The sequence below is a fragment of the Falco rusticolus genome, chromosome 6 (genome assembly GCF_015220075.1).
Source record: "Falco rusticolus isolate bFalRus1 chromosome 6, bFalRus1.pri, whole genome shotgun sequence".
NCBI lineage: Eukaryota > Metazoa > Chordata > Aves > Falconiformes > Falconidae > Falco > Falco rusticolus.
The window spans coordinates 1,500,776-1,521,770 of record NC_051192.1 but is presented as its reverse complement, the minus strand read 5'-3'; the positions used below and the strand labels follow the sequence as shown (position 1 = coordinate 1,521,770).

General features: G+C 40.8%; 1 protein-coding gene across 13 annotated transcripts in view; it reads right to left on the bottom strand.

Annotated features, from left to right (window-relative positions):
* The window catches only part of EHBP1 (EH domain binding protein 1), a 226,230-nt gene that overhangs the window by 77,275 nt on the left and 127,960 nt on the right, over positions 1-20,995 (bottom strand). For all 13 annotated transcript variants that reach the window (XM_037391625.1, XM_037391623.1, XM_037391626.1 and 10 more), the window contains 2 exons: positions 3,752-3,930; positions 3,075-3,123 (listed from right to left, as the gene is read on the bottom strand). In XM_037391625.1, coding sequence (XP_037247522.1) covers positions 3,075-3,123; positions 3,752-3,930 — 228 coding nt within the window. The remainder of the gene's footprint in view (positions 1-3,074; positions 3,124-3,751; positions 3,931-20,995) is intronic.

Sequence of the window (20,995 nt, the reverse complement as noted above, 5' to 3'; positions counted from 1 at the left end):
ATGTTAGAAGCGAGTGTGAATGCCTGTTACAAAAATATGGCCATCAGCTTAAAGGTAAGGAAACTTTCCATTTTGACTCAATGCCATCCCTGTAATTCTGAATTCTTCTGTTCAAATGTATATTCTAAAATAGGGATTCCTTCCTTGCAAAATGGAATATTTTCTTAAGACAATCACTCAAATTCAAATGTATTGAGGAATTTAGTAGAAATGGTCAAAAACTGGAGGAAAAGAAAAAGAAAAAAGTGCATCACTAAAATGGAAAACTCCAATCAAACATCCAGAAGATATATTAGTATTTCCACACGATAATCCCTCAAATGAAACAAGGTACTCTAAACAATAAAATAATTAAACCCAGAAGTTCATTAGTAGAACCATACTGTTGTGCCCTTCCACTTCTCATTCTTTCATCCCCTCCAAACTCCAGCCAAGTGTAGTTTAGTAGCTTACATTTTTAAAGTGCAGGACATGTTATTAGCAATATGAAAAATTTCTGTTCTTCATAAGGGACTATATTGCCAGTAAGCTGCAATCTTAACACATTTTTAATTATTAATTACTAATAATCAAATGGACATATTAAATAAAATTAGTCGGTTAATGTTACTGGGAAGGCTATACAATACCTAGATGTATGTGAGATTTAAGTAGAACCACAACTCTTTGGATCAGCCAGGAAAGTATGCCTGTAACATTTCTAACTTTTTCAAAGATAATCCTGGTTTCTCTGTTGCTCCTGACAGAAGTTTGAATTTGCAGTGGGCATTATGCTCCCCAAATATCTTTGAATTCTGAATGACGCTAATGTAAACTGGAGTAGCCATTTGGGGGTTTTTGGTTTGGGGTTTTTTTTGTTCATTTTCTTGTTTGTTTGGGTTTTGGGGTTTTTTTTGAAAGAGATAATTATATTGCGGAAATTACAATACAAACGTGCACACATACGTATATTCAGGACACTAAGCCTATTTACCTATCTCCTGATGAAATTTCTTCTTTTTTAATTTACTGACAAGCTGATTGACAGACATCAATTGGGATCCATCAGCACAAGCACCACGGGCAGTATTCCAGCCATTTCCTAGCTATGTAACACACTGACATATTGGCAAAGATCAGATGTCACAGGCAAAGACCTTTTTTTATCTAGCATCAGTGGCAGCACCAATTTGGCGAATGCCCCGTGTGCTATAAAGAAGGCCCGATGATGTGCCTGTTGTAACAGCGCGTTTCCGTGTGTAATTATACACAGTAACTGCACTGAAATAGGTGTCTCAAGATTTTTATTAAAATACAAACACGGTCACGCGCTTCTAAAAGATATACTCTATGGGTTAACCTTTAATCTGTGGCCACAGTCACCTATTAACTCCTTTCAGGGGGCAGGGGGGTGTTGCTTCAGACAAAGAAAATTGACCTATTCATCCACAGATGTTATTTTAATTGGTTAGGAGGAATCGCTGTCAAACGTGTTCCATATCTGCATGGAATGTCTAGGTAGCCATTGTTGCCAGTGCTGCATTCACTCCAACCAAGGGCACGCAGGGTTATCGGGCAGAACTGTGTGAGACCAGGAAATAAATCTGCAGGAAGCAACTGGGATACTCAATGTAGCTGTCAGGCGAAGGCTTGCCAAGTGATGAAAGGAAAAAACCTGCACAATAACAACAATCATTCCTTCTTCAGCCCTGGGAACTATAGCTTGTGAGAGAGACGGGCCAAGAAGTTCACCGTTTGCCATCACAGTTTCATAAGGAAAAGATGACTGATTGGACTGCCAACATTTTTAATTAATTATCTATTCTTTCTCTTTTTATAATCCAGCTTAATGAGCCTGGACGCTCAACGAAACTTTAAGTACAAAACCATATGGTCACAGAAAACACTATGATGTCACGGATAATCCACTTAGGTCATCATAAGACCCTGTATTAGTATGAAAAAGGTATCACTGGCCAAATCACTCATTAGATAACAGCCGCTCAGAGGTATTTCATTATTTATAATGCTTAAATTCTATTTTAAAGACAAGTAACTCCCTGGCTGACACTTAAGAGTGCAGGCACATTATAAGATAATTACCACAAACACAAATGAATTTTAACAAAGCACTTTCAGGAATTCCACCTATCTACAATCTAACATTCCTGAGTTACATTTCCCATATAATATTGAACCTAATTAATTTATTCAAAGTATATTTTTATAACTTCATCCCAATTAAATTTAGTGCTTTTAAAGCAATGTAAAAATAAAATCACAGCACTAAGAAAGCAGCTACTTAAAAACAATTCTCAGGCGATCTTCAGGAACAATTTTATTATCAGTGACTCACATGAAAATTATCATTTCTAAACGTGTCCCTAGGGCCCAGCAAAGCTTCTAACAGGTCTAAAATAGCAAGCAGAAATAAAAAGTCCTCTGGTGACTCCCAAAGCAAGTTCCTGATACTTCCAGAGAAACTTTTTCCACCTTTGCATCACAAAGGTACAAAGGTTGTTTTAAAACAGCTGCCCAGCACAATGCTATAAACTATTTTGCTAATAATTCAGTTTATTTGCAAAGTATTGTCTCAACACTTGGCCCTAAGCTTTCCATGTGGCACAAACCACTTCACTCGGCTGGTGCAACGTAGAAGTAGGTGTAAAATTTCATCTTTAAAAATACAGAAATCACCATCAAAGCACCATCAATCGTGACCGACACACGACGCCCCATTACAGCAGCAGAAAAAGTCTGGCGTACGACAGACCGAGAGCACTTACGTTGTTTTTTTTTTTTTAATTATGTGGCTGATCAGAAAAATCAAGAGGAGTGATCGCAGAAGGCTGGGCAGCCCTTCCCTCTGCTTTCACACTTAAACTCTAATGCCAGCCTTGACTTGTTGTGAATGTTAAAGACCATGACAAACCAGAGTCAATAATGCATCCCATTGGAACCGCAGGAGGCCGAATACCTTCTGTGAGCAGCAGTTACAACCTTACAAAACAACCACACTTCCCCAAAATTAATAAAAACCTGCAGTGAAGCCAAAATTGAAGCTATGTCTTTTCTTTTTTCCTGGCAGTTCTTACCTTTTTGTTGTTCTCTTTAATATCTTGAGGATTCAGGGACTTGTAGTCACTGAGGGGGAAAATGGCACAGTAGGTATGTACAGTATTTGATAAAAGCAGCAGTTTTAAAACAAACCGCATCTAAAAATTTGACATACAGAAATATCATACAGTAACTAGCAATTTCACAGCAATTCAATCAACAAAACTAATAGTGTGGAAAATTAAAGGAATAAATAAATAAATAAACAAACATCGATTACATGTTTCATTGCCTGAAGCTTTCTACCTAAAAAAGAAGTTAAGGCAGGACTAGAGGCCAGCCTTGACAACCAAATTTACCAGCAGGTAATCCGTCCTTGTCAGTGTACAAAGAGCTTATTCCTCTCATCTCATTTCAACACTAGCACAATTTTCATAATCATCCTGAAGTCAGTTCTTTGTATAAGATTAAGAAGAAGAAAAACAAATCACAGAGAGGGGGAGAAACAATTGTTTATGCAACAAGGGAGAGCAAAGAGGTCATAAAGTCTGAGCATTCATAAATCTCTGTTCTTAGAAAGGATGGTTCCCTGCTTGAAAGACAAGGGTGAAAAAAGTTCAACACCTGGAATGAATAGGGATTTCATTTTTACGTAAATTTAAATGTTATACATTTCTGAGAGTTAGTTTATGAAGGCAAAGAGCATACAACTTACATCAGGTCTGGTCTAAAGTGATGTAATATTGCACAAAAGGATAAACCATTTCTCCACGACGTAGTAAAATTGGTGATTTTCACTCCCCTATAGTTTTTTGTAACTTCTTTGCACCACACGAGCAGGGACTGACTCGCGTTTGGCTTTCTCCCCAAAACAGGACTTGGTATCGGGCTTGGCTGGAAAAGAGAAAAAAAAAAAAAAAGGAAAGAGAAAAAAGAGAAGAAGATAAAAGAATTTAATGGAAGATGTGAATTAACATTAGTTGACCTAACTAGATGATCTGCATCCTTTGATGTGAGTTCAGGTCCTTCACAGCTGTCAGTTTACAGTGACTGTAACTTGCAAAAGACACAGACTGCAAGTTTTTATCTCCAGTTCTCACCCTTGGCACTTGTCTCCAAAGGATGCAGATATATGGGATTCCAGATCTCCGTAGGAGAACCGGCCAGGAGTTGCACCAGTGGAAACACCACGCTTAAACACTTAAGACACAGTCCCACACAGCCCGCGATACACACCCTGGGCAAGATTTCCCAAAACCCAGCCACAGGAGAGTACCCGCGAAGCCACCGGTAAGGATGCTAAGGTGGCGGGGGCTGGCTGGGAGCGGGCGCGAGGCAGAGCCGTGACCCCCCGTATGGCACGGGGGTCGGTGCCCGTGACCAGGCCCCGCAGGAAGGCTGTGGCCGCGCTGCACCTGGTTGAGCCACAGCGCAGGCTGGCACAGGGCACCGTGCTCCTGAACAGCCGCTCCCAACCAACCGTACCCAGAGAGCTGCCTCTTCCAGGCTTCAGGTTTTCCATGTGGAAAAGGAATTTCGGCCATAAACCACTATTGGAGGGCGGTTTCTAACAGGTATCATTATCTAATAACAATTGCTTCCCGAAAGGGTATTTTGACGCTTTTAGTAAAGTTTTTGTTAGCACAAACCAAGAATTAAAATGGAATAAAGTATTTCAGGCATTTGGCGTTTGTCACTGTCAGCTGTTCCGCAAATTCACACAGAATTGCTTACTGATTGCAGCTGAGGTCTTCAGGAGATACAGACTAATTTCACCGGGAAAATATCACCACTGTAAAAACTTCTTAGATGTAATTAAACAGACTGAACTTGCCGGACGTAAATCCAAATTCTGATTTACACGGGAAGAACTGAGCCCACTCAGTCTTTCAATGTAGTATCATTAAAAGCATACGTAGACAACAAAACATGCTGCCTGTGCACCTTATAGCTGGAGAGTTCCCAAATTAAGACAAAAATAGAGCAAGGCATTTACTGTTTACTAAATTACTCTGTTACTCTGTCACAGCCACAGAAGCGCCCCAAGCAAACCCTTTTGGCCATATTGCCTGTTTGCGAAAGACCAACGATGCCCCCCCTTGACTGCAGCGTGTCAGTGTCAGCAGTTAGCTGCCAGCTACCAACTGATTTATGCTTCCACTGCTGCTGGGGAAGCACATCTACAGAACCAGGAAGGCAATTTTTCATTTACCGTGACAGTCAGCCCTAAAAAGTTGTTTTATAAACACACCTACCTCATCATCAGATAGAAGCACTGCCAGCTCATTTAGAAAGAGCAAAATGTATACCTTGCTGAGATTTTTTTTTTTTTTAAAATGCCGGATCATAGGTACAAAATAACTTGTTAAAAAGTGTTTGGTATTTTTTTTTAAATCCTGTCAATGATTCAAATCAGCACGAACAAATCCTTTAATGCTAAGACATATTTCTAAATACAATAATTAGCATCTTAACAGGGATATATAAAATAGGGGGGAAAAAAGCAGCAACAAATGATAAACTTTCTTCACCATGCAACAGATTTTAATTAGAGAAACAAATATTGGTTAAGAGCTGCCAGACAGTTACTCCAGAGTCAGAGTGATGTAATTAAGATCAGGTTCTTCTCCAGTTTTTTTTACAACTTGAAGCAAAACCCAGTAACTAACCACTGACCCCAAATTTAAGGTGCTACGTTGGCTTAAAATATATTTGCTACCTGAATTATATAAACAGAAATAACACCACTGGGAGAAAATAATTAAAATGGTACTATCAAGATGTGGAAAATGATATTTTAACAAATTTTTAAAGCACAGAGCTACATCTTCAAACCATAGGGCACTACCTACCAGATACATTAAATGTCAACTATAAGGTCATAGTACTTGTTACTGAAACTCTCTACAGAAATGTTAAATGTTCCAGTCACCACCTAAATACTTTCTAGTTAACTCTAAAATTGCCTTAGGCAAAATTACCATTCAAATGCCTTAATTGCACAGCTAACAAACTGAAGATGTAATTGATTTTAAAGCCAGGTTTTGCAAAATTCTAAACTTATTGATTTAATACCTTTGGATGCCCCTTGGTATTTTGTTTACATATTATCATTTTTTTAAAGCCCTGATTACAATTCCTGGAAAATCTGTACTTAAGTTGGAGCTTTTTCTCCCGTGTTTGTCCTTCCATTTACTTTAGATTTTCTGAAAGTATTCTATGCAAAATATACAAGATTCAGCATGTGCATGATGTATTTACACAGTTTTCTCTTCTCTAGCTGATAAAGCAGAAATTATATATGGCTTTCTTTCCAGACTTAGTACTCCAAGTTTTTTTGGATAAAGGTGAAGTTAATCTTATGATAATGTTATGCTCTTATTCACCACCTAAGTCAAAGCTTTCATTATTTAATCTACAGCATAAGCACTCAACTCCAGACACACTGGAAATGACTGAGCAATGGCAGAATTGTGCGTGAGCACTTGACACCCCTTCAGAAGGGTTAACAAACGTTAGCTTTGATTTTTTTGTGAAGCATCAGTATGAAAAAACATTTCCCTTCAATACCTGTAGGTTATACACATTAGTTACAGGTTCAGTGCAAACACAGTTACTACCAAGCGCCTATTTCTAGCATATATTTGTTCTGCAGAATCGGTAGGAACCTATCAAATGGAGTTAAAGTTCGATTAGCTTTTTCTTACATAATTCTTTTCAGTACCGACTACACAATTCTTCTAAAACATACGGCAGTTGCAACTTGGCTTTCTGAGCTGAAAAGCTGAAGTCCCTGAGAACTTGCCTGGAAATGCCACCACCAAGCAGGAGCTTCCCACAACAGGTCACCAGACCCGCTCGCTGATCAGCTCCCCACTGAACCGCGTACAACCGACTTTTATCCAGCTTGGGTTAACTGCGTGGCAAGCGCAGAGGTTCCAGAGCCGGTCCCTCACATGCTAGCTCACACCCTGGCACAGCACCATGTGGGTAGATTTATCAGCTGGAGTCAGCACTAGCTTCAGGATATCTTTGTTTCACAGTCAACAGAAGTATCTTCACTTTATTCTTCTACATGTGCTGGAAGCTTAATTAATACATTTTATAGCATACACATTTTTCCTCTTGGGAGATTATCCCATCAGACCATTACTCTATGTTAACAAGAGGACAACAGCTCTAGCATTAGACTGCATCCCTGCATTTTAAAATACTTATTGTGTTGCTGTTCTGAGGGACGCAGCAGCAAGCGCCCCGATGGCTCGCAAAGCGAGGGTTGAAGCGCATCTCCAACATCCAACACACACTGGCCAACGCTCAGGAGAAGAAACTCAAGACGGGACCTGGTGATGGGAACATGGGGCGATGAACCGAGCCCTCGCGTGAGGCACAGGAGCAGCCGGAACACAGCTCACAGGCTCTGTCTGCGGCTCCCCAGGGCCCGCTGGCAGGCTGCAGGGCAGGGGGCTTCGAGGGAGCAAGGGGCAGTGCTGAGGGCTGGAGGAGAAAGGTGCTGAGAGGGGTAAGAAAAAAAAAAAAAGAGTACATAGCAGCTCTGGGAATCGGGGTGGAAGATTTGAGTTTTATATTAATGAACCCAACTCTCCAAAAAGTACAGGAGTTGAGAGAACAGCCGAGGAACGGTAAGGAACTGCAGGAGGAGAGGAAGCGGAGACTGAGGCAGGGCTGGGAGGTCAGAGCTGGGAAGATCTACAAACAGTTCTGCTCCTCAAGAAGGAACACAGGCAATGGCCCCACCTGCTTATTTGACTGAACAAAATGGAAGGGATTTTCCCTTACCCCAATCAAAACTGCAGCGCTGCCTAGGATCCCTGAAATCTGTGAAACTGTTAAAATGCAAGATAAGGTGAATGAAAGAAACATGCAACCAGGTGAGACAAAATGCACAGCATGTGGCTGGATAAAAAAAAAAAGTTTGGGAAACTCAGCTGAACTGAGTGGTCTGAAAAATGGTAGAAAGGTGCAATATAAACAAGACATCCAAATACATTTCAGTCAAATAGATAATTTTATATCACCAAGATGGCACTCTAGAATTTTATTTTTTAAACACAGGGCTCTTCACAGAGGAATTGCTTAGCCTGAGTACTTTAAATTGAATATCACTCATTTAATAGAATTTATGCCTTTGGCAAGGTCTGTACATTTCCAACATGCATTCAATTTTGTTTTTTCTGGGCTGTGGAACAGTCCGGGCGTAAGTCTAAAGCTGATATTTAATCAGTATCAGGACCGAAATAGAATATGGAAATTGAGTCTGCAAAGACAGAATAAAACTCCTTTCTTTTTTACTCCAAGGATGGAAAAAACCATCCTCATGACCCAGCTGTGCTGAAACATTCTTTACCTAGGCTAGTTAGTTATTTTTTAAGTAGCAGGTCAGCATAACATCATGACAGCTTCAGTGACACAACCGAATACACGTGGCGTTGCTCTTTGATTCTGGTAAGGGAAGCGCGCGCACGGGTTAGAGACCAGATATTTCCCAGGAAGAAGTGTGAGGAATTCTGCTAGCCTCTCACTCTGATACACAGACTTAGTGGTTTAGGAGTATAGTCTCTAACTTTGTTGTTCTCTATTTGCATGGCATGGCATATGGTTACCAAAACGCCTCTAGTCCCTACTGTCCCTGAAAATGAAGGAGATCTGAAAACCCAGCTGCCGGGGAGAAGACAGATTCACTGAATTTGTTTCCTGTATATGGTTAATTACAGGTATTTAGGTAACCTCCAGGTTTTTCCAGCCTCAGACATCTTAAAACTTTGCCTTCCTCACTCTTCTGATGGTGCCTACAGCTAATGTGGATACACAACACAAGTTTGCCACTCTCACTCGCTGACTCACACCTAAACTCAGGGTTTGTGCTGCCTGTGGCTGAGTCATATACACAATGGTTGTCCTTCAGCGTCCCTGCCTGCAAGGTTTAGCAAGTCCGTCATGCTTGACTTGGTTTCATGACTTTTACTTGTCCAACCCCGCAAACAAACACGATGTTATTTTTTATTCTAATCATCACTACCCATTTCTTCTCACACTGTGCCTACCTAACTGCTTAAGGCAAAAAGCATATGGCACCCAGCTTCATTTAAGCAGTACGATGCAAACGCTCCATCAAACATCGCATTTCAACTTGCCTGTGACCTCTGGCATGAGAGCCAGCACACAGCATTAGGGCACTGCGATGGGCGAGTGAATATACTGACGTGATAAGAGCCTCACAACTGGTATTTTACAAACAGGGAAATGGCCTGAATTAAATAGCTTGCCTGAGCCAGTAAAGGGAATCAACTGTCACCAGAACTAAGATGCTACCTGGTGTGAATCTGGCGTACGCATCCCACCAAAGTGCTCCTCCGGACTCCGGGGGCAGGCGACAGTGCTCAGAATAGCCAAAACCCAACTGCCAGACTCAGACAAGTTAAGATGAAGTCGAAGACTGGCCATCCTGAAGAGAGGCATGCATCGTTCGTAGCCTCAAACACTCTCCAGGCAGCTTGCTCAGCGTCACACACCAGTTCCACATGCTCTGCCCAGGCTCTGTGGCGTCCACCCTGCGTAGCAAAGAGACCACGTGCTGCTGAACCCCTTCCAGCTCCCAGGAAAGCCGAAATGGCAGCCCTGCGGACAGCTGCCTGCTCTTACAGGGTCCGGTTACTTTTGCTCTGAGCACAGAGGAAGTGGTCCGGCAAAAACACACGGTATGTAGTCGCACAACTGAAACATTTCCATGTATACAACCTACAGGCATACAGTGCACAGAGACAGGAGAGGTCACAGTAACTGAGGCTACCTTAAATCCAGCAGTTCACAACTGCCAAGTATTTAATTTTGTAATTTTGGTAATTATCTGGTAGCCTGCTTTCGGCTTTCACTTTGTCTAGCAATGAAGTAACTTTTTCTCAGCGGAGTCTTTTAGGGTTTTAGTTTGGTTTTCATTGTTGGGGATTAAAAGGATAAAAAAACCCCAAGTATTTGGGAACTGAACTCCAACCCTTCGGAACCACAAGCCACACACATCAACTACCAGACAATTTCCTCACTTGGGCAACAGGACACGGAGCCTGTCTGCTCATGGGAACTAATTAAGAACAAGACAGACTGTTTATTTCAAGACGACTACCTCCCCCTGTCGATGTTGCTAGCAGAGGATAACAGCACTGTAGCACAGGAGCAAGGGTAGCTACCTCACCAGGTTGAGAAGCCCTAAATTTGTCAGCTAATGGCAAGGAGATTATGCTAATGAGCTGGTAAAGGAAAAACCAACCTGAGACAACGTAATGAATTGGTTACTTATGTGCAAGTAATTTCATCTGATGGTCAGAACGGCCATGAGAAAAAAGCCCCAGTGAGCTCCTTCCCAGCTCCCACTATTACAGAAGGATTGGCTGAAACTTGTCCAGCTTCTCTTCCCTGAGGTCGCATCATCTTTGTCTTGAACAACATGTTTTCAATTAAACAAACTGGAAATGGTGTCTAGCTCATACCATTAGGCAGAAGCAAACGCTGAGCTCATTCTCTGATGACTACATGTATTTGTAATGTAACAGTATGAGCAGGTCACACGCAGGGACGGGGCCTCATTTCCCAGCTCTGGGAAGACAGACAGGCATTTTCCTTGCGTCCACCTTCCTCTCCCCAGCTGCCGGTGGCGCAGGGGCTGCAGCCTCTGCTCCTGTGTAATCTGCGCTGGAAGCCCCGACGAGCTGCCAGGATGCTGCCGGCGCACAGTCCCTGGCTTTCTGCCACGACGGGAACGTTCAGGGTTTGGGGCAGGTTGCCAGAATTAAGCAACTTCAACCACAGATGAGGAATAGCAATTTTCAAAGCTTTTAACTTTGTTAAATGTGAACTGAACTAGCAAAACGCACCTCCCTGGGCCCAAGGCTATCTCTGCCACATTTCAAAGGCCTGCAGCAAACAATGGAAGTGTTAGAGCTTGTCAGGAAAGGTCACAAGAATCTCTCTAAAAGCAAGCACAAGGCAAACTAAAAGTGAGAGTCACTGCCAATTCTTCCTAAAAACAGTGAACTCTTGTTGCTTTTGCAGGAATTTCTTTTGACATCAGCCATGAAACAAATGCAAGCCCTTCTCTCACTCCTCTGAACGTTTCAACAGACGTTGTTTTTTCAGGCAACCTTCTGATGATGTATCATTAAGGTGACATTGCTCCACAGAACTTTACAGATACCTGTTTTGTAAAGCTACTGCATCATTTAGATTAATGCACGGCCACAGGCAGATTTATAGAAGCATCAGTCTTCGCCAATGAGAAACCTTTGGTTTAAGTACTTGAGAACAGAAGACGGATGCCAGATTGGTACAGGTATTGCACCAACGGAGGAAAACAACCTCCATGCGTGGAGGGGCTTAGAGCGCTTGGTATTTTTAAGCCCGGTATTGATGACACAGAAGCTGATGTAGAGCGCTTGGTATTTTTAAGCCCAGTATTGATGACACAGAAGCTGATGCGGTGCCCCTGAAGGGCAGAGTACACCTCTTAAACTGAGGGTGGAAATAAAATAAGCATGTTCTACAGTCCTGCGTGAGGTGTTGATATCCATGAGCTGACACTGGGCATAAAGACAGCTATTCTCAAGAAAGCTCCTTAGGATAGCTATAGTCAAATGAGAATTTAATGGAAACAACTCAGTTTTAGCCTTGATAAACTACTGCATCGACAGCCCACTCTATGCAATCAATCACAAGATGGAGGTTAAAAATATTGCTTCACCACTCAGTGGTAAGGAGGAGCTATCCACAGATGATGAGGAGGCATCTGAAATGTTTAATGCTTTTCCTTTTTCTTCACCCGTCCTGATTCTACAAGTCAGATGCAAGCTGGAGACCGGCATTGCTGGTATCGGACACAAAAAGGTCAGATTGCAGCCAGGGATGGAAACAGCTTAGACCTGCCAGATGCCTGCAGATCAGCTGAACACATTTAATGTAATCCTAGGGTACTGGAGGAACCAATACGAAGCAACATCTGCAATTAATGGTCAGCTTGAAAACGTGAAGACAGGCAAGATATTAGAAAAGCAGGGAAAGTCTACATTCCCTTCCAGTCTTTAAAAGCATAAAAAAAAAAGAAAAATCAGAAGAATGCAGAAAAGCTAACAAAAAAGAGGTGGGACAAACAATAGAGTTGTTTCTTAGCATGTGAAAGTTAAAAGGAGACAAGCAACAAACATTAATTTATCATCAACAAATCACGACAACCAGTCCAAGTTCCTGCTGTAAGAGGGAAGCAGGCAGGGGAGAGAGGAAGCTGCAGGTAACACATTATGACTGTAGTTCAGCTCTTTTTGTTGTCTCCGAAGACGCTCTCATAAGGAAGCACGGAAAACAGTCTTAATGAGACACACACTATAGGTGCAAAACAGGCTGGAAAACTATATCCGAGACTAGTTTTAAATGATTATTGGAACTATCCATTAAAAAGGGTCCTGCAAGAGTATTTGTTGGGTTCAGTGTTGAAAGTCTGAATTAGGAACAAGGGTGATACACCAGACATGAAGCTGGGATGGACGTGAAATGCACAAGAAGAATTCCAGTCATATAAAAAGGAGAAAAGGTCTGAAGAAAACAGGATGAAATTCAATAGGTACAGCATAGGAAGGAGTAATCGTTTACACAAATGCAGGATGAGGAAGAACTGGTTAGGTAACAGCTCTTCACAAAAGGATGTGGGGGAAACATTCTATTCAAGCCGGACATAAGTCAACAACATCAGGTTGTTGTGAAAAAGACAAACATTACACTGAGATGTGCAGACAGGAATAAAGCTTGCAAGACATGTACTGCCTCTCCCACTCCACTCAGCATCAATAAAGCCGCAGCAGAAATGGTACAGTCCTTTTTCCCTGATGCAGAGTGCAAGGAAGATGAGCCCAAAGAAAGACTGGGGCAGGGGGAAGCAGAAAAAACCCAAAATCACCTACGAAGGAAGCTGGAGCAAACGTAGGTCATAGGAACGTGGTAAATCTTCAAGCATGTACAATTCTGAAGAAGAAAGAAAACCCTTTGCCCTCCATGCCAGTGTTATGAAGTTATGAAGTTACAGGTTTTAATTACAACAGGTCAGACATTAGGAGGGGCAATCCGTAAGGCAGTATAATGAAGCACTCTGCCTTGGAAAGCCATGGACACTTCATTACTGGAGCTCTTTACCAACAGCTTGAAGAAATCTCTCATTTTGTAAAGCTGAACTTGCCTTTGGGCAAATAGAAGGACCAAGTGATCTTTTAAGATGCGTTTTGGACCTACCAGGTCCTACAGGGAAAGGAGAGAGCTGGCACAGGCTGCTGCCCCAGCCAGCAGGAGCCTGGCAGAGCTGCCCCTGCTCTCCAGCAGCAGAAAGCGAGCTGCAGCACCCCCACCTCCCACCAGCAACACCGCACGCTGGCCTCTCTGCTCATGTCACCCACCAAAAAAATCCTACTTTCCACTTTAAAAATTAAGCCTAGGGTGGGGGTCCTGATATTATTTGTTTCATAAGCAACTCACGCACTAATTTGCCCACATTAATTAGATTTTCTTGCACAGCACAGTATATTTTGCTTTTTTCCTGGCACACAGCTATCTGAACACACGGCAAGTTCAACAACCACAAACACCACTCTCCGAATAATTGTACAGAGCGTGTCTTTTCTCCTTCAGTTGTTTAGGAGACCGGCTCCAGCAGAAGTACAACCCTACCAGCTCCTCAAACACCAGCAGAGGAAGGTGCTCTCCCACTCAGCACATCTCCGCAGAAAGTCACCAGCTCACTTTAAAATTTAGGATACGTTAGAAAGGCTATTTCCTCTGAAAGGTAAGACTTCGGGTCAAACCCAGGACAACAGTCAGCAAAAGAAACCACCTGATTACAGCTGGGTGAAATGAGGTATTTAGGCAAACAGCGAGACATAAGCAACACCCGTGACCGAATCGGCTGGCTTCGGCTCTCGGGCACAGCAGGGGTGTCACCAGCAGAGTGAACTGGGAAACGAGAATCACTTTAGGGTTTGGTTTTCTTTTTTAAAAAGAAAAAACAAGGTGATAACGCGTGAAAAATTCTTCTACACCAGAAACAGAATGCTTCATTCACAAACACCATTCATAAACAACTTATAAACTCTCAAAGTATTATCAAATAAATAAAGCAAGTCAAAAATTAAAGAATGGCACACTTGAGTATTCTTATTTCTGTTGCCCAATGGAACAAGCATTATTGAAGCAGTGTGAAGGCAGATTGCTATCTTTACCTCATTGAATAGTACCTTATTCTGTGAATAGCCCCCATGGAAAAACAGCCACTACTCAAGGATTCAATAGCTTAATGAACTTAACAAGACTGGCACAACCTGGAGCTTAATTTGCATGTAGTTTGAATATTTTCGCTTTATTAGTTTCATTTCAAAATAAAAATACATGTAGAAGTAACAGTAATTCAAGTGCCACTTGGCTTAACACACATTTTTCCAGGAATTCTTACACTATCCAAATTTGCTGATTGCTAGGGCTTGTGCAGCTAAAAGGAAAAAATACATGTTAAATGAAAATATCCTTTTTGTTTTATAATACATAATTAACACAAGCTTTTCTAGCTTCAACACTGGCAAATCAATCCTCTTGAAAAATACACACATAATTTTCATGCTACAAATTAAATTTGGTGTGGTTATGCTTTTAGCACTCAACAAGTAAAAGCTTGTAAATGAGAAGCTGAAGCATAAAGGTATGGCAAGTCTCATTTAAGAAATCAAAATCTTTGGGAGAGGAATTCTCTCCTGCAGAAGTCAAGAAAAGCTGCTAATAATTAAATACTGCTTTTGATTAATGCTTTACGCTACATATTTATTTTGGAAGTCCTTTTTTAAGCAGATCATGATAGAAACCTAATGAAAGCACTGTACTTCATTCCCTTATGATGCCTGGCTAATAATCACACACCAGTTGGAAACTGTCAAAATATTTTACAGCTCAATTGTAATTACCGTCCAAGTCTAAGCATGCAGTAATTGGGCGTTAGCCATGTTCTAGGGGTGTTACAGCAACACACAGCAGTCAGTTCTTCTGTGTCTCATTTTTTTACACGTGTAAAACTCCTGAATGATCCCCAGGATCTACTTCACAAAATTTTGAATTAAGTGTTAGAACGTTGTCAGCAGAGATAGCTTTTTTCTTAATACAGTACTGTATTTACATCAACATTTGAAAAATTAGCTTAACATCTGGAACAACGTGATTTATTCAGCAGCTTTTTGTGTGTGTGTGGTTTAAATTCCCTAAAGTAAAAAAAAAAAAATATTTTGAAAAATAAAAATGAAACATTTCGAGGAAAATATTATGTGGTAAATACTGTAATATTAAAAGCTTTGAGACAAAATGCTGATTTTAATTTCAAGGAACAAATTTTGCAGATCATAAATAGAGAAAATATTCCAAGCTGCTGAGAGAGAAAGCAAGTACTGCTGCAACACGGTAACACGAGGAACCAGAGTGGGGTTTTAGCAGGTACCGTTATACACGCAAAGCGCCTAACACTCACGAGTGTTGCATAGAGATGATAGCCTGATAGGTTTTCCTGAACAGACAACTCTATAGGGGCTTCTGATCGTTTCCAGTTGGCATTTCTAAGGCAGTATCAGAGATACAGATTCATGATTCACTAGCCTTTCACCACTATTTGAATCATTAATCCGCACATTAACTGTCACTAACTCCACAGCGACGAGACAGACAACATCACCGGACCCCTAACACATTAGTGTCCAATGGATTAAAATCCTTAAGAGACGTTACGCCTTTGAGCCCACAGGTTATAAATGGAAGGAAGTGTCACATTTTAAGTGTCCTTTGGACTTGATTCACATGGCTGGGTTAAATAAAGTTAAGCACTCCTGAAAGAAAGACTCTCAGTTGGTCCCAGGATGATGCAATGAATTAACGTGCTTTTGGTGTGAGCTGTTCGTGATTCTAAATATCCGTCCGCAGTCAGGACTAGGAAACACCTAGATAGAAAGATTGTGCCAGAAGACTTCAGTCCTCCAACCACTAGTACCAGAGCTGTTAGATGGGGCTGGGGGGGAAGGTATCGATCGCTCTTCCTTGGGCTGGGGTATGAGACGAGATTTATCAGAGAACCCCAAGGAGTTATAGAGGGGAAAATTTCAGCCAGCACAAATGCAGAAAACTCAAGCACAAGTCTTCTAAATCATCTTTAACAAGTCTGATCACGTCCAGGTGTTGCAACATGTAGAGCACTCCTCATTCACACATCTCAGCCTCCTGCAATACCTCTCGCTGCACGAGCACCTCGGGATAGGTGGAGGAGGGAAAAGAAGGGAGCCTTCATTCCTACACAGGAATTTTCATGCTTTGGGAAGTGTAAATTAGAGCATTACTACTAGTCTGACAGTAAGTTTGCTAATAAATGTGTAGCAACATATCTAATTGCATAACGAGAGATTAAATGATTATGACTATCTTTGAAATGGGGAGAATAAAGAGAAGAGAAAGTGTGTGTTAAGGGAGAGCTCTGGAAACATGGCAAACTAGCTGTAATGTCTACATTTTAACAAACTTATAAAAGCCAACATACTTTATACTTTGTTGACACCACTCCAAATAAGCTTCCAGTGGAAGCTACAAAGTTTGTTCGAATAGTGAGCATTAGTTCCAACTTAGATGAGCTTCTAAACATTACTTAAAGGTGTAGGATCCGTCAAAAACCTGGGGTTTGCAGATTGCTAGGCAATGCTTTGCAGCAGAAGCATGACCCAAGACACGACTAGGAAACGAGTACGGTGACATCACTGGACCAAGAGCCACCTTACCTTTAAAGCTGCACGGGCGGGAGTTCAAAGAGCAGTTCTGCCTACACTTACAATCAAAATTTACTGACCACTTGAAGCACTAGTGGGATAGCTGATAAATATATAGCGTGCATGCTACTTCAGTCAGTGTAGTTTCTCAATGAGTGACATTCACGTAAGTATTTACATATGGTAAAATAAACTTTAAAGTAACTTTGCAATGATTTTTATTATCTCTTATTTATAAAACCTTGGCAGTAGTAAGTGCTGCTACCGTTTCATAGCTTTTCAGTCCCTTCTGCCAGTTTGCAGTGGGAAGAGGGCAGCACTGGACTCTTGAAAGAGAAGTTTAGGTGGGATCAGTCTCCCAAGCCCCCTGCTGCAGCTGACAGAGACAGATGGTTTTGAAGGCTCTGCAGAGCAGGACTGGGACCCAGATGCTCCACACTGGCCTTAGGGGATGCTCTCTCTGCCCACACATTATGGGAAACTCAAGAGATCTCTCACGTCCTAAATCAGACAAGAGCAATACAGTTGTAACTAACTTCACCACAAAAAGAGGTCAAATGGGATATTCTTACGGAAACTAAAGCTACAGCTCGCAGCCAAACTCACCAACCAATTTTTTAAAGAATCCTCTAACTTGAAAGGGACAAACCAGAAAATGAGACCAGAGTAGGATTTGACTTGCATCTTACCCCATCTTTACTCAACAAATATGACACTATCCCATTTTAAGTATAATTGTAAAAGAATGCTAATCTATTTCTCAAACAGCTCCCACGCAGACAGGCCTTTTCCAGCAGCATTCCCACCCCCTGGCTGGGGCTCCACACAGAGCCCATCCCTCTCACCAAAAGCAGCAGGGGCAATGTGCAGAAGCTCAAGGATGTGAAATGGCTAAAACCTGGTCAGAAAGTACACCCACTGCATGGTCTTTCTTTCTTTATTCTCTTTCTTCTGTATTGAGCATGAAATATTGGCAGAGCAACTGTCAGACACAGTGAAAGTGAGACAAGTGGTGATGAAGGGCAAATTACATGCCATCTGAGCACAAAAAAATGAAAAGCGCAACACCCAAAATCTGAAGCAATATATATCATTTGTGTGGGGACCAGTCACAGTACTGGCTTCCTCCAAAAAAAGGAAAGAAACATTCTTCCTAAAAAGATAAAAGTTCTCCAAAGCAAACAACTTAATTCCCTATGTGTTGTATGGGTTCTCAGACTCTTTAGGTACTTGCAAAGAAGACAGATTGTAAGTGTTTTTAAAGCAACCAATTGTACATCCAAGGAGACCAGAAACAGAAGAACATTTCAGAAACTTGGAAGCTCTCACTGGAATTACCTTCTGGTTATTCCCTGTTACTCATACCTATGTCACATTCCGGTTCTACATTTGAAAACAACTGTAAATATAAAAAGATACTGTGCTAAAAGAAAACGTAACTTGAGTAGGCAAAAGCCAAAACCTGCTTTTTGTAAATGCCTAGTATTTTGGCTAGAAATACATGTAAAAACAGTTAAATGCATTTGTAGAGAAAACTCCTTCCCTGAGAATTCCTCAAAAGCAGTCTCCCCCGCCCCCCTTTTTTCCTTAAATAATAATGGTAATATTCCATTAGCATTTTAAGTACAATAAAAGAGTTGTGGTTATAGCTGTAAGAATGTGTAAACTGAAACACTATTTGGTTTGCCATAGTTTTATACTTAAGCCTACTGATTGGGTTCTGGTCTATCCACACATGTCTCGACACAAAGGATAAAGTGACATTATGTGCCTGAGCCAGTGCTGTCAATGAGCATGATGACAGACTACTTACTGATAGTACCGACTTCCATACCGGCACTGCAGAAATGCATCAATTCTTCAGCATTACTTTAAGGTGATTAAAAACAAAGCTTTTCGTGGAGTTCTTGAGAGCACTTTGGCAACTTAATGAAAAGGGGTCACAGTGTCACTGAATATGGTTGAGTAATTAAGCAGGTTCTAGGACAAAACACTTCAATCGTGATCTGCTAAGCCATCTGTATCAAACTGCAATCTGAATTAACTTTTTAGAAAGTCTGCATCCAGATAATAAAAGTATATTTGTTATATAGAAAGGTATACATATAACAATCTACCTTTTAATGTAACAAATAACCATACTTATTATAGGAACAAATATACTAAGATATAAGTTTGTATATGCCTATATACACACACAAAGAAAATACACACATACACACTGTGTGTGTGTCTCTCTCTCTAAATATATATACAAAAAATAACTAAGGTCACTTGAAACAACAGAAACACATTCTGACTGTTCTGTAAGTAAAAATTACTTTCATTACACTCCAGAAGTGTAAAATCCAAGGCAGCTAAATGGAAAAAAATATTAACACTATTTTTATTTATAATTATATTGGATGGTGTAACACTTTAGGATATTTTTAAATCTTAATTGGATGAGTTGGATTTCATAGACCTGTTTGCACTGAAGCAAGCCAGCGAATTTCACCCTTGCAAGGCTTTAAGATTACAGCTCCTGTCGCAGAGGTGCTGATGAAGTGAACGAGAATGGAGAGTTTTGGCTGGCCCACCAAAAAAAGGGACTGTACTCTTACTTGCAGATTGCCTTTCAAAAGACTACTGAGGAACTGGAAACTGCTGTAACCTGCCTCAGTTCATACTTATGGAAACTTGGATGAAAAAATTTCACTGCCCAGGAACTTAATTTAGGAGCAACTGAAGGACTTCAACTTCTTGTTGCCTTCAGTGAACTCTGAGCTGTCTCATGAACGGTTAGAAAAACACAGGTGTCTAATACTCACCATCCAACTGTTGTTTCAAAATATATTCCGAAGTTTTTGCTGTTGTGACTATGACAGCCTTTCACACAACTGTGTATGCACAATCACTGCCAGCAGTTATGCCCACATTTGTGAGCTTAATGCCCTTATTCCCCTGGGGGCTGGCTGTAGGGACAGCCCACCTTCTACAGCACCGTGGGCACGCACCCCTCAATTCCAACAGCAGTTACATGCCTACAGAGTTGTTCCCGGTCCCAAAATTAAACATCACAGCATCTTCACTAAGGTAACAAAAATTACTAATGAAGCCCCCTGCACCTCGAGCTATGTTCTTCAAGATATTCAATCCCAGACAACAAGGGGGTTTTGTTTTTGTTCTTTAAAAAAATATTTGTTGATAGGCTCCTTTTTTGTGGACAGGAGACATGTGCTACGACTGCTGAGTTTACAGTGGCATGTCATCAGCTAGTGGGCAACCCACCGCTCGCCTCATCATGTTCTGCTCTAAAGGAGTATGGGAAGAGGCAGGATAAGCTGTATTAGAGGATGTTTTACCATGCTACATCCTTTGAATCCAAATGATTTTTCTACAGAGAGACTGCCCTCTCAACAGCATAGCTCTCTTTAAAGCAGAATGTAGGCATTTAATCAGTGGGTGTTCAATCAAGCTCTTAAATATTACAGTTGAACTTCTAATATATATAAGCTCACCAATATTTTTCATAATGTTTACAACATGACTTCCTTAATTAGTTCAGTTTCTAGCTAGCTCCTTTAAAGCCCTTTCACTGAGCTAGAGCACAGGATTTCATTCACACTTTAAAAGCTTTTCCCATGCAGGGTTTTCAAACCTGATTTGTCTGAATTATATATATGAACTATATTTAAAATTTGTGCATTATTCATTACTACAGACTACGAAGTATCATTTAGGGATTAACACAACTATCTACTAAACTGTAAAATAGCTCTTGTCAATAATGAAACCAAGTGAGTTTCAAAAAATTGGTTGTATTTTAAAAAAGCAACCAAATACTTCTATAAAGAACAAACATATTTCTCTAATCTACCAATAAAACACTCACGTGCCTGTCCTCTTTTTTAGTGAGATGAAAAAAATTCAGTATATCTAACAAAGTATAAAACTACTTAAAATATATCAGAAAGAGTTCTTGCTTTAAATATGTTTTCAACCTTTTATTTCCCCTTTTCTCTAACAGTCTCTACATATGTATGCATAAACAAAATTTTAAAAAATACTAGTAGGATCTGGATTTTGTATTCAAATGGCTAACTCTCCAGAGAAACATCTTTTTCCCTGATATTCCACCAATGTACTTT